Genomic DNA, 13,393 nt, shown 5'->3' on the forward strand with positions numbered 1-13,393 from the left:
CGGTAAGCCTATGATTCTGCAGGGCAGCACATGCAATCCACTCGACAAGAGCAGATTTATATTGAAGCTGTATAACGAGGGGAAGAGGATTGAGGCGAGAGGAAGAAGAGAGAGGAAGAAGACGAAGAAAAGAAAAAAGAGGCTAGTCGGCGGCGAGCGCGACGGAATCAATTCCACACGATATGATCCATGGCGGGCAGAAAAAAAAAACCTACCGATAAGCTGAAAGCAGAAGGTAGGCGGTGGCGGGTGCTAGCGGGAGGAGGGGACGTACTAGGCAGTTGGCGGTGGCAGAATGCGGTTTAGCACGGGGGGGTTAGAGGGGCTGCTGCTGGCTAACGGGGGAGTTGATTTTCTTTTTCTTTTTCTCTTTTGTTTCATCGATTATTGTCACGATGGAAATGAATACAAACCAACACAGTATCGAACAGGCAAAGTGAAGTGAAAGGGAAGGAAGAGTGAAGAGAAGAGGGAGAGGAGAAGAAGAGCATGTCAGACAGACGGACAAGTCACAACTGCACTCGCCGAGGCTGAACGAGCTGAGACTGGCCACAGGACCAAAAGCCCGCCACATTCTGATCAGTCACTAATACCCATCACAGGGCGAGAAAAACAAGCACAACCGGCGCCAAGCAACGGCCCGTCGAGTAAGAAGAAAAGAATTGGAAGGGAAACAATCGGTCTAGTGGACGCCTTCGCCTACCCTTGCAGCGGGCCATGCGCCATTCGGGCCGCTGTGATTGGACAAGGGGCTTCTAACGCTGCGTGCTAGGCGGTGCTAAAGCAGGCGTTTTAAACAGTAGGGCGATGAATGGGAAAATCTTTTTCTTTTTCTTCAACAAACACTAGTCACAAAGATTGTTGGAAGAAAGAGAGCAAGTGAGGAGACGGGCCATGTGGCGAGGTGGGAGCGGGCGTGGGGAAGAAGAGACAAGAGACAAGAGTGAATTTGTGATGGTACTAAGTCTATTGCTGTCAATATCTTGGGTACATCAACTCTTTGCAGCCATCCATCAGCATCATCAAAGCCATGATCCACCGTGCAAACATGGTCTCCTTATACTCGTACACTCCATCTTGCATCCTGCCGTCAAAAGGATCGTGTGTGTAGCGTCCAAGTGCCAAAGCCTCACAACCGCATCTCCACTGCGCCATTGCTCTCCAACTCCCACTTCACCAAGCCCATCCACGGACCAGCTTCTAGTAGACAAAACAAGACAAAACTGATCCAGTGCGGATGTTCCCTCTTTGAACCAAAGAAACAAGCCGCCAAAGAGGAATCGACTCCATGTCAACTGTTTCTTCATGGCAGTCCGCGGGTGCCGCAGGACGCCGTGGCATCCCGAAGCCGCTCTTCTCCAGCTTCCTTCAACCCTCTCCAGGTTTGTCATCCCAAAGCCCACAAATTTGGTCTCAAGCCGAAGCCGAGCGCCGCACCACGTCTTTTTTTTCTTTTCGACTTCGGTCACCTGCACCTCCCGGGGCACGAAGCCGTCTAGGAAAAGGCCAGGCCGGCGACCTCCGATTCTTTTTTTTTTTTTTTTTTTTTTTTTTTTTTTTTTTTTGGTTGGCGCTTCTCCAACGCTTTTGCTGCTTTGCTGCTTGTATCGATCCTGGCTTCTTGGCTTTCTCATGGGTTGCCAAGGGTATGCAGTACACAAGATACCCTTTGTATGTAGATAGATACCTATACGATTTTCGTGTCAATTCCTTGCCAGTTCTCGGCTTGAAAAGAACAAAAAGAACAATTAAAAAAACTCACGGTTTACTACACACGGCTTATGACATGATGCATCCGGCGGCTATATCGTGCCGCTGATGACTGGGCAGATCCTTGCCCGGTCCCGCAAAGCCCACCGAGGGAAGAAGACAAAGAGCCGTACGCACGCACGGCAGTTGCCAATAGCTCGGTAGGCTAATATGTTGTGACTCTTACTCTTACTTCACGAGCTGGGCTTGATGTCCGCCATGGCCGCGCGTATCGTCTTGGCCACAAAGTTGTTGGTGGGCGTGTTTGGCGAGATTCTGTGGTCTGGCATCGCTCTTGCTGTTGTTCTCGTTAGCCGTCTTACACGAGCTTGCTTGCATATGTAGATGGATGGAATTTGTCTCTGGTTAGGTGGGTTGGCTTACATGCTGGGTTCGTGAGCTGCTGTGCGGCTACCGGATCCGAGACCTCTGGTGGCATTTCACGGTCTGGCAGGGACGCGAATTCCAATGCGAGGCGCTCGAAGCAGTCTTGCTCCGACTTGACCTGAGTTGCAGACGATACGACGGACGGTGGCACCATGACTGGAAGATGAGAAGATGTATCAGTATATATAAGCCTGGCGTTGACTTGTGTGTCTTGATCATAAAAAGGGGAGACATACCTGGAGTTGTTCCCGCAGTCGTGCTCTGATGTGGATGCTGATATCGACTCTGGGCCTGATACTGAAGATTGGAACTCTGGTGTTGGTGCTGGTTTGGATTCTGATTCTGATAGGGACTCTGGTTCTGGTCTTGGCCCTGGTTATGATTCTGGCCTCGGTTCAAAGACATTGCTGCTACTCCAACCGCAGCCGCGTTTGTTGCATTGGCCTGCCAGTAGCCGTCTCCAACAAGAGCAGCCCGAGCAATCGAGGTATATATGGCAGTATCCATGCCCTCGCTTCTTGTCCATTAACACGGAGGATATGCTCAGTAATATATACACAAGTCTCCAACCCAGTCAGTCACCCAAAGCCCGCTTTTTTGTTTTCACCGTCGCAATAAGATTCCCCTTCTGACAGGACCGTCTCATCAGACCGCGATCTATATACGTACGTGACATGCGTGCGCTTGGCGTCCACCTGGCCAGTATGGCATCATCGAATCCCCCCGGAGAGATACATGTAGATTCTCCCCCAGAAAAAGCTGCATTTCCTCTGTTCCAGCAAGCGTGTAAGCAAGGCTTCGCACTCCACCCCCACTTAGCCCGAGTAGCGAACTCGGCTCCGAAGCCGATCCCTTTTTTTTTTTTTTGTTTACTTGGAGTGGGCTGCTTTCTCCGTGGAGGTTTTGTGACTGACAGGACACCCTACCTAGACCAAAGAGAAGCGGCGCTTAGTTATCCGGGCGGAGCCTCTTTATTTGTTTCTTTATTTCTCATGTGTGGGCGATGAAGGATTGTGCCAAGGAGTGCGAACTGCATGGCATGCTCGTATGGCAGTCGGACCCTCGTCTTTACAGGCCGCATCTGTTCTAAACGCGAAATCCGAGATGCGAATCAAGAATAGTAATTGTAAATTCCAACGAGCCTTTTCTGCTCCCGAATCCTGCCGCTCGTCCGTCTCTGCATAGACTCACGCACACACGTGGTTTTGTCGTACTGTAGACCTTACGCTATTTTCCATCCTCCTTCGGCGAACGACTCATCCAAGTAGCCTCAGTGTGGCTCCTTAACCCGAAACAGGCAGCGCACCAACTCCAGTCCATTGCCCGATACACTCTCGCCGAAGGCACGGAAGCGACATACGAATCAGTTTCCTATCCCCAGTTCCAGAATCGTCACGCGGCGAAATTTGCCGTGGCCTTGCCCCCCTACTTACTTTCTGAGCTCAGCCGCTTACTTTGCATCTTTTTTCGCCCAAGAGCCTCGACTCTTTGTCAGCGAAGGCGAATGTGGGCTACTTTATTCACAAGTCTATCCTCATACTATACTACTAGGTATGGATCAACCAATACTATACTATAGGCTGCGACAGAGCCTACGTTGCCCAGGGTGGGAGTTTGTACGAGTCAGAGGCGCTACAACGTCAGCGCTGTTGCGCGGCCGACGGTTCTGGACAACCGCATGTCACAACGGATGCAACCTCTTTTTTCTCTCTCTCAATTTGATTTGATTTGTATTTCTTTCTTGGATCATGTTTGTTTTTTGATCCTTCTTATTTTGGACGGCCTCTTTCCGGGGGGGGTTCAAGGAGTAATCGTCATGGAACCTATTCTCGGCGTTAGTAGTGGGCTGCTGTGATGTGACTCTGCTTGTCCATCTCTGACGTTGGTTGGTGCTCTGTCTCTTCACAGTTTAGCTGCCTTTTATCAATACGGTAGGTACATGTAATATTAACCGTTCAGGTCAAGTTTGATGCCGACTCCGAAGCCGCGACTCGGCTTTGTGGCAGCCTTTTCCGTTCCTATTTGCATTTTACAGTACGAGTACAAATTACAAAACTGCCTCAGCATCCGCAACGCCCAAACAGAGGCTCGAGAGTGCACGACGTCGCGCAACTTCGGTGGATGCGTCGGCATAACCCTGCATTTGAGATTTGCACCGACTAATCATTTAGCCATATTTTCAAGGTTCATTTGTTATCAACATGGTGCTGCGTAGGGCGAACACGGATTGGCTAGGGTATACGAGGCCGGACTTGTTGTTCTTGGCACGGCTTAAACTCCAGCAGTCCAGCAAGAGTTCTATATTTGTTGACATTGATTCACAGTAGACTATACGATCAAAACAACAGTTTTCCAATCTGTATATTGCAGGAAGAATGATGTTTATCGAACCAAAAATGTGTTGAACAGGAAATGATGTCTAATAACAGAATAAAGTTCCCCCAGAGAATGTAAGAATACAATGATGATGAAGATGAAGAGGGGAAAAAAACAGGATGAATGTTAAAAAGCAAGGAGACCATGCCCCAGCAGCGAACGTAAGAATAAGAGAAACCCTACAGCGCATTGCTTCTTCGCCAGAGATGCAGATGCAGACGAAAATGTAGACGCCGTCGTCCATGAAGAAAGGAATCCCTCCCAAAACATCGCTTTTTTGAACAAGAACAAAAGACCGACGCGAAACAGAAACAGAAACAGAAACAAGACAAAGATAGCGAGCAAAAACAGAGCAAAAACAAAGACAGCAAGCAACCAGAGAAGTGGAAACAAAGTCAACCTCCAAAAGAGAGGGCAAAGGAACGAAAGAAGGATAGGAAGCAAACGGGCGAGCAAACAGGCCCATCAAACCAATTCGCTCGCCAGCAAGAAGACAAGAACAGAATGCAACGCAATGCAACGCAATGCAACGCAATGCAATGTAACGCAACGCAAGAAGCTTCGACGCTCCAACTCATGCACGCGCTCAGTACCAGGTCGGCGGCGTCGCCCAGTGCCTCAGCATCGTCTCAATGGCCGCCCTCCACTCGTCCTCGAAGCACGTCGCCAGCTGCTGCACCATCTTCTCGCTCGGGCCCTTGCCTCCCCACATCTCCGGCTTCCGTGCCTCTGCGTCCGAGAAGATCCTCACCAGCCCGTCGTCCCGCATCCGCGTCAGGCACAGCCACGCCAGGTTCCAGCTGCGGTTGCTCTCCGGGTCCGAGCGAACGCGCCTGTGGGCCTCGGCCACAATGTCGGCGCTCAGGGGATAGTTTCGGGTCAGGCCGCGGAGCTCGGTGAGGAACTGGTTGCTCGATACGTAGTGGATCCAGGCCGAAGTCATGGGCTGCTGAAAGGCTCGTGCCTCTGCCTCCGAGTCGCAGGTTGCCGCGATGCGCTCGATGCGGCAGAGCTCCGTCAGAGTGTTGACTCGGTGGGTGTTGAGCTGGTCGATGAGCTGTGAGACGGATGACTGTGCCGTTGTGTTAGCAAAGTGCTTGCCTTGTATCATCAAGCCTCCTCTGGCCTCGTCTTGCATATGAGCCAGCAGCTTGAGTGTATTCAAGAGTTGGTGTATAACTTGTGCATGACAGTATTTGCATACACATGTATCGATGTATGCATGTTCATGTTCCTTATGCAAGACATCCCAGGGGGGAAACAAAAAAAGTATGACAACTTACCCGGGTCTTCTCTGGAGTCTTGGAACCCCTGGAACTCGCACTACCGCCGCTTCGAGGAGTGGACATGGTTGCTTGGGTTTGCCGGTTGACGGTTGAGACAAAGTGTTGTATGGAAAAAAGGAATGATGTTTTGTCGGTGTCGTTGTCGATGTAGTTGTTGTGGTTGCTGTAGGTTGTTATCGACTCTGTTGATCTCGAGGCTGTTGGTGATTGATGATGCAAGACGGGGATTTTTGGTTTATATCCTCTGTTGAAGCTCGAAAAGGTGTGAGGCTCCAATGTCCTATCGCGAAAGCCCTCTTGGACAACCCTTGCCTCGGTCATGCCTGAAAAGAATAGGTGTGTGAGTGAAGCCTATAGTTGCGAGTGGTTCGCAAAAGTCTGCCTGCAACCAACATGGATGAAGCTTATTGTGTCTATAGTTTCGCAGCATCGAAACGATGCAAGTGACTCAGTCCGAAATGATGAGGATCCTTCGCAAGGCGTTGTCGATGGGGTTTCGCACATGAGAATGCCAATACACGGCCCGTTGTCAGCGGATGTGAACTCTTCCGTTGAGATGGGAATGGATGAGCAGCAAAGGACCAGGTGAGAGAACAAGGTCCAAGATGTCAAGTCCATAGTTCAAGGTGGCTGCATGGGATGGGGTGGGCTTCCCGTGCTGACGATGGGCCAGACTCCCCACGTCTCTGCAGCCTGAACTGATGGTTTGGACTGGGCAATGCTAGTCGGTCTGACTCTAGGGCCATCTGATACCATCGCCAGAACAAGCCAGGTTCCAGGACACATGGCCAGCTTCGGCGTCTTGCCCATCTACCCCCCCTAACCCATAGGGCTTTCTCTCATTCTGCCCTCAAGGTGGAGCTGTGAGATGCGAGGAACTTGCCCGGGAAGTTGCTTTCCCTTCATTGCAACGCCTGATAGTCGGTGCCAATAGGAGTTTAGAGTGGACTGGAAGCGAAGAGAGTTGTCATGGTTTGCAAGGCCTGGTGCCGGATCCACCGAACGATCGACTGCAGAGCTGCAGCGCCAACGCCAGTACCAGGATTAGAAGCATCAGCAGTAACAGCACCAAGACACCGGTAGTGGTGGCGGGTGTGTGAGATGGGGAGGGATGGGTTACACAGCGAAGCTAGCAAGGCGTCGTTGAACCAGTTTTGGCATATGGTAGCTCCGCTGGTTCCTGGCCAGGGTCTGGGCTAAGCCGAATCGATGGGCGCATCTCGCAGGTCAGGAACATTCTCCCTGGTGGACACATGGCGGATACGGCGGACATGGCGGGTGTCAGCGCGAGCCGCATCGTTTTCGAGGGTGTGGAAGTGGGAAGAGGGCGAGGCAGGGCTACGGAAGCGCGCCGCGGAGGCTTGCGGCGTTTCTCTGGCGGCATTTCTCGGCGGTGTTTCGTTTCTCTGCCGTGCATAAGCCCGTTGGAATTGGCCAGGGCCGGGGCCAGGGCGATAGGATAGACGCGCTAGGAGTTTGGCAAGTTGTCGCATTCGAGCGATTCGTGGGTTGTCCAGCCGAGTCAAGGAGTTGCCGTTGCCGTTGCCGTTGCCGTCGCCGTCGAGTTGAGTCGAGTCGAGGGACCTTTTGGTAGGTTGTCTTGGCCCTGTAATGCAAATACCGGAACTGTAGCATCAATCCAAATAACGACTCAGTTACTGCAGGCGGCAACATTCTCCACGCCCCCGCCGTTCCAAAGATACTGACCCTTGCGAGTTCATTCCTGGTGTTAGCATCAAACCCATGCCTTGAAGGGAAAAGATGGCGAACGGCGCACAAAGATGCGAGGCGGCCAATGGCGTCGCCGGATATCCGAGCGTATCCGTTGTGCGCAACAAGCGCAGGGGCGCGCTTAGAACAGGCATGGAGCTGGAGGATTAACCGCAGCACCGCCACGCTGTTAACCGCGCTGGTGGCTAGGGAGGGGGGCTGGACGCGCTAGCAGAGGGCTGAAGGGGAGGGATCAGTACCTAGTAGTGATGTGGGAAAAGTCTCCGGCACCCGCTAACCTGGAGCCCTAAGCTCAAATGATGCACAGCACCAGCCCGGAGTGCCCCGTCAGCACGCATCACAGTGACTTCATCAGACGAAATCCCAATTCTGCCTCGCCTGAGCTCACGCTCCTTTCGGATCTATCCTCTTCCGCGCGCCTGCGCGCCTATCAGAGTTGGGATCCAGCAAGCGCCAAAACCCACGCGGAAGATGGAGCCGGTAGCTCGATTCCGGGCTGAGTCATGCCTTTTTAGGCACGCAAAGAGGGTTGAGAGGGTTGTGAGGCCTCGCGCTTGTTTGGACGACAGCCTGGAGTTGTGTGTCGCCGGTTGCTTCTCTACGGATTTACACACACACGCTCACACATACGCACCAGGGCGCAACGTCATTGGGGCCGGATCTCGCAGACGCTATGGAGCAGCTGTCCCATCTGTCAATGCATAAATACCGGCACCTTTGTCCATCCCATGCAAGATGATGCCGGCATTCACCACAGTTGCCGTCCGGTGCGGCTCTCGGTGAGCGGAATGCGGACGTCTGCCTTGCATGCCCTAACAATTCCCGCCCGTGTGATTCCACAACCCTCTGCTCGGGCCGGAGTGACATCCAGGCGGGAAGGACAAAAAGGCTCGCTGCCTATACTATTTACCATACTGGTAAGCTTCTCCATGGCTGGGTCCGTGAACTCCTTGAGCAGTCAATCTCGCTTCACTCGGTGCTGTTTCGGCCGAGGCAGTCTCTCCCTTTACTCTGCCGCCTAGCCCCAGGCTGGTCAATCTATTCAGCAGCCCCTTGCTGAAGTCATATCCATGCCCTTCTTACTAACAATATTATTTTTATCCCCTTTCGAGAATTAATATAGAACGCCGAATCGCTGGTTATGGAAGCAGATACCTACTAATTAGCTAGGGAGAGCAAATATTGGAGTAGCAGGGGTTCAGCACTTTATATGAGCTGCCGGCCTGCCACGGGTGCCCAATGCCTACTCCTCATTAATTGGGACAATTTCGGCTCCAGCGCTGCTTTGCCAATACTCTAGCATTACTCCTAGTATTGCTAGAATGCTGTCTGTCTCTGCCAGCACGACATCCATTTGTCTGGCCTAGCAAGTTTGTTTCGTTTCTGGTGCGACCGGCGGGGCCCAGATCTGCGCCGAGCCATCAAAACACGGCTCCAGCACGTTCCATTTCTCCCTGAGGGCACCAACCAGCATCGATTCTGCTTATTACATCAAATGGTTTCACGTTGTGCGTTTTTGGCGCCATGATACGAGCTTCATCTGCCGTGCACGGGCAGATGCGCGCTGAAAGAGGAGAAACGTCTGGCAACAGTAGGACTCCCTTTGCAGGTATGGCTTCACATGGCCTTGATACTACATCAGCAAGTAAGTAGACAATCTGGCATTTGATCATCTAGGGTACCCCGTAGAGTTGGTTAGTTTGAGGAAAAGAAGAGCAAGATTAAATAAAAGGAACTCGAAAAGAAGAGGGAATATAGGGTAAAGGGACAGCAACAACAACAGCAAACAGGCATCACATCATCACTGCTGATTAGTACCTCCATTCAAGGGACAGGCAGCCCCGTTGTCACGGGTACTTGCGCTCCCATCATTGGTTTGCTGTGCACCCTCGTATTGTCCCTTGTTTGTGACCCTTCGGCCATAGCCGTTCAGCTTCCAATTAGATCCAAGATGTGCTCTCAGTGCTGCCCAATCCGGCTAGGCGCCCTGAGGCTATGCACTCCTGTTTCAACTTGGGCAATGCGGATCCCCCCAGGGGGGACGCAGGTACCATTTGACAATTTACAGCGCTGCAGGCACCGCTCCAGATACCTGACGGAAGCCAAGGGACCGCTACAGCAACCGGCACGGTCCCTGAAATGCACGTGATCCCAGCTGTCACCCCCTGCCTGCAATTTCGCCATGGCGCAGCTCAAAACTGCCGTCCTTTCTCTCATCAACTCTCTTTTTCTTGCTTGGCCTTGACATTGTCTCATTCTTAGCATTGCCTCGTTTTCTTGCTGCGACGTTCATTTCCTTGTCCACAGACGTTCTTTCATTTTACACTGCCCAGCACGGCCCAAATAGACTCAATCGCTCTTTAGCTCCTCTGCTCGTCGCGCACCACGCTCTTTGCACCGCACCGCATCACATCAGTAACATTTGATTCAATCAGCCAACACATTTCACCATGAAGTTGTCTACGACTATCGCGACTGGTGTTGCCCTTGCCGCCGGTGTTTCTGCTGGACAGAAGAACTACCTCGGCTTCAACTCCGGCAACACCCTTCCCGACGAGTCCGCCAAGTTCGAGAAGGACTTCTTGGCCGAGTTCACCACCGCCCAGAAGCTTGTTGGCGCCCCTGGCACCTTCAACGCCGTCCGCCTCTACACCAACATCCAGGCCTACTCCACAAACACCCCCATCGAGGCCTTTTCCGCCGCCGTCAAGACCAAGACTTACATCCTCCTCGGTGTCTGGGCCTCTGGCACCACCAACATCAACAATGAGCTTGCTGCTCTGACCGCTGCCGTCAAGCAGTTCGGCACCGACCTGACCGATCTCATCATCGGCATCTCCATTGGTAGCGAGGATCTGTACCGTGACTCGGCCACTGGACGAACCAACAAGGCCGGTGTCGGCAACGGCCCCCAGGAGATTCTCGGCTTCATCAACGACTACAAGAAGGCCTTTGCCAACACTCCCATGGCCAGCGTCCCCATTGGTCACGTCGATACCTGGGATGCTTGGGTCAACGGCACCAACAAGGTTGTTCTCGACGCTGTCGACTGGATTGGCGTCGACGAGTACCCCTTCTACGAGACCGGCAAGGGCAACGACATTAGCAACGCCGGCAAGCTCTTCGACGCTGCTTACGAGACCACCCTTGGCGTTGCCAATGGCAAGCCCGTCTGGGTTACCGAGACCGGCTGGCCCCTGACCGGTCCCGACTGGGACGAGGCCAAGCCCAGCGTCGCCAACGCCAAGTCGTACTGGGACCAGATTGGCTGCCAGAGGCTGTTCAACAAGGTGCCCACCTTCTGGTACAACCTGCGCGACTCCAACCCTGCCAACCAGGTCAAGTTCGGTATCAGCCAGAGCCTGTCCTCCACCCCCTCATTCGACCTGACCTGCCCTCCCGAGTCCTCGGAGTCCTCCAGTGCCATCACTAAGCCGACCGGCAAGTCTTCTTCCACGGCCACCACTCTGGTCCACGCCACTGGAACTCCCTCCCCTGTCAAGGGCTCCTCAGACAGCTCTTCCAACAACGCTGGAGGTTCCAAGTCGAGCAACAGCGACTCTTCCAGCACCACATCGGGCGCCCCCGCCGCTACCACCACCACCAGCGCTGCTGCCGTGACTCGATTCTCCGGAGCTGCCATTGCCGGTGTGGCCCTGGTCGCCGGTGTCCTGGCCTTGTTCTAAGCATGAAGATGTTCTTGTAAATAGGGGGTCGTACTTTGAGGAGGATAGATGTTGACGGTTTTTTTTGGGAAATAGGATAAACCAACGATAGACTGGTTTTTTTTGACAATAAATGATTGGCTATAATTTTTTTTAATCAATGATCCCTTTCCACTATGGTACCTATCTTAGTACGCCCTGTCCATTGTAAGTCAGCACTTCGGTATTCGTACCTAGATACAGGGCGAGTAGAGTTTGAACTAAGAAAGGAGGTTTTTGAATATCTCCCCCCTGTTATACAGGTATGCTAAGTCTATTTCTACCTTTACTAAACTGAAATCAACGCTATTGCCCATTCATATCCATACATCCAACGCCCAATTCAGAGAGGAGACATGCACATCCACGACATCCCTACCAGCAGAGACTCTGTACAGGTGTGCTTCTTATTATTTTTCCATCATACACATGCGATTTGACTGCTCATCTAGACAGTGCCGGTGCGGAACAGCTCCAGGTGCTGCTTCTCCAGGCTGACGCCCTTGTTGAGCAGCTCAGCGCGCGTCTGGATCATCCACTCCTCGGGACCGCAGATGTAGTACTCGGCAGAGGCATCGCTCACGGGCAGCACTCCGTCGGCCTCGAGGGTGTCGAGGCTGATGCGGCCGGCGTAGTCGTACTGCTGGCCCTTGACGTCGGCCTCGGTGACGTTGTTGATGAAGATCTTGGTGGACAGGTTGCTGTGCTTGGCGTCGGCCTCGCGGATGTGCTTGCCGTAGGTTACGGCGCCAGAGTGTCGAGCGCCGTGGATCCACGTCACGGGGCGGGAGCCCTGGGATGAGTTTTCGAGGATGGTGTCGAGGATGGACAGCAGGGGCGTGACGCCGACGCCGGCGGACAGCAGCACGACCGGGGCCGTCACGGGCGTGTCGGCGGCGCTGAAGGTGAACTCGCCGTGGGGAGGGCTGAGCTGGACCTTGTCGCCGACCTTGTACTGCTCGTGCAGGCGCTGCGACACGAGGCCGGCGATCTTGCCGGCGGCCAGCTCCTCGACCGTGTACGAGTCGACGGCCTTTTCCTTCTTGACGGTGACGCGGTACTGCTCGGCGCTTTGATGGGGCGCCAGGCTCAGGCTGAACTGGCGGCTCTGGAACAGGCCGTTGAGCTCCGGGACGGGGATCTGCAGGCTGACGTACTGGCCCGGCAGGAACTGGGGCAGCAGGCCGCCGTCGGTGGGCTTGAGGTAGAAGCTGGTGATGCCCTCGGCCTCGTCCTCGCGGCGGGCGATGGTGAAGTCGCGCCAGCCTTGCCAGCCGGCCTCGGAATAGAGCGTCTTCTCGCGCTGGATGAAGATGTCGGCCAGCAGGCCGTAGGCAATGGTCCAGGCCGTCTCGATCTCGGGCGTGAAGGCGTCGCCCAGGATCTGCTTGAAGGCGCCGATCAGGTACTTGCCGACGATGGGGTAGTGCTCGGGCTGGATGAAGAGCGACACGTGCTTGTGGGCAACCTTCTCGACGGCGCCGGCGATGACGGCCAGGTTGTCGATGTGGGTGGCGGCGGCGAGGACCGAGTTGGCGAGGGCGGCTTGTTGGGCGCCGGTCTGCTGGTTGCGCAGGGAGAAGTAGTTCTTGAGCTCTGGGTGGGCGGCGAGCATGTTGGCGTAGAAGGTGGTGGTGACGGTGGTGCCGTGCTGGCGGATGATGGGCACGGTGGACTTGATGATGGCGATTTGCTCTGGGCTGAGGGCGGCCATGGCGACGGTGATGATGGGGGTTTTGGGTGTTTTGGGTGGGCGATCTATAGTTGATGGGGTTCTGATTTGATTTATATACTTGAGAGACGAGGGACGGGTTGCGAATTGACGTCTGCCTTGTCTGCCGTGTGTGTCTCACTTTTTGGGGTTCCTGATTATTATTTCCAGGGGTTTTTTGTTTTTTCTTTCCTTTTTTTTTCCGGGTGTGTGTGCTGGCGATAGGCTATTGGTTTTTGCTTTCCGTGTGGCTCTATAGTTCTATACCGAGTTCTAATAGAGGTCGCTTGGATGCAAGTCTATAACAAAAGACAGAAAAAGAAGAAACAATTGATGTTGTTGTTATCGTGTTGATGATATCTGAATAATGAACCAAACAAAAATCATCACGACAGCGTCATTCCCTTATATATCCATCCTAACCAAGGAAAGAAGAGAAAATCTCTTCC

General features: G+C 53.4%; 5 protein-coding genes across 5 annotated transcripts; 1 reads left to right on the forward strand and 4 right to left on the reverse strand.

The window, feature by feature from the left end:
- Positions 1 to 1,943: 1,943 nt before the first annotated feature.
- Positions 1,944 to 2,643, reverse strand: Triagg1_5401 (uncharacterized protein; the record flags this gene model as incomplete). The annotated part of the gene is made up of 3 exons (XM_062899912.1): positions 1,944 to 2,047; positions 2,134 to 2,292; positions 2,373 to 2,643. 3 exons carry the CDS (start codon positions 2,641 to 2,643, stop codon positions 1,944 to 1,946), a joined length of 534 nt encoding a protein of 177 aa, XP_062755522.1.
- A 2,455-nt stretch (positions 2,644 to 5,098) lies between these two features.
- On the reverse strand, positions 5,099 to 6,119 carry Triagg1_5402 (uncharacterized protein; the record flags this gene model as incomplete). Its single annotated transcript, XM_062899913.1, has 2 exons — positions 5,099 to 5,584; positions 5,796 to 6,119. 2 exons carry the CDS (start codon positions 6,117 to 6,119, stop codon positions 5,099 to 5,101), a joined length of 810 nt encoding a protein of 269 aa, XP_062755523.1.
- An 875-nt stretch (positions 6,120 to 6,994) lies between these two features.
- On the reverse strand, positions 6,995 to 7,663 carry Triagg1_5403 (uncharacterized protein; the record flags this gene model as incomplete). The annotated part of the gene is made up of 2 exons (XM_062899914.1): positions 6,995 to 7,424; positions 7,506 to 7,663. The coding sequence occupies 2 exons, from the start codon at positions 7,661 to 7,663 to the stop codon at positions 6,995 to 6,997; spliced, it is 588 nt and encodes a 195-aa protein (XP_062755524.1).
- A 2,316-nt stretch (positions 7,664 to 9,979) lies between these two features.
- Positions 9,980 to 11,215, forward strand: Triagg1_5404 (uncharacterized protein; the record flags this gene model as incomplete). The annotated part of the gene is made up of 1 exon (XM_062899915.1): positions 9,980 to 11,215. The coding sequence occupies one exon, from the start codon at positions 9,980 to 9,982 to the stop codon at positions 11,213 to 11,215; it is 1,236 nt and encodes a 411-aa protein (XP_062755525.1).
- A 466-nt stretch (positions 11,216 to 11,681) lies between these two features.
- On the reverse strand, positions 11,682 to 12,947 carry Triagg1_5405 (uncharacterized protein; the record flags this gene model as incomplete). The annotated part of the gene is made up of 1 exon (XM_062899916.1): positions 11,682 to 12,947. The coding sequence occupies one exon, from the start codon at positions 12,945 to 12,947 to the stop codon at positions 11,682 to 11,684; it is 1,266 nt and encodes a 421-aa protein (XP_062755526.1).
- Positions 12,948 to 13,393: the final 446 nt, after the last annotated feature.

Source organism: Trichoderma aggressivum, assembly GCF_033847375.1.
Source record: "Trichoderma aggressivum f. europaeum strain CBS 100526 chromosome Unknown scaffold_019, whole genome shotgun sequence".
Lineage (NCBI taxonomy): Eukaryota > Fungi > Ascomycota > Sordariomycetes > Hypocreales > Hypocreaceae > Trichoderma > Trichoderma aggressivum.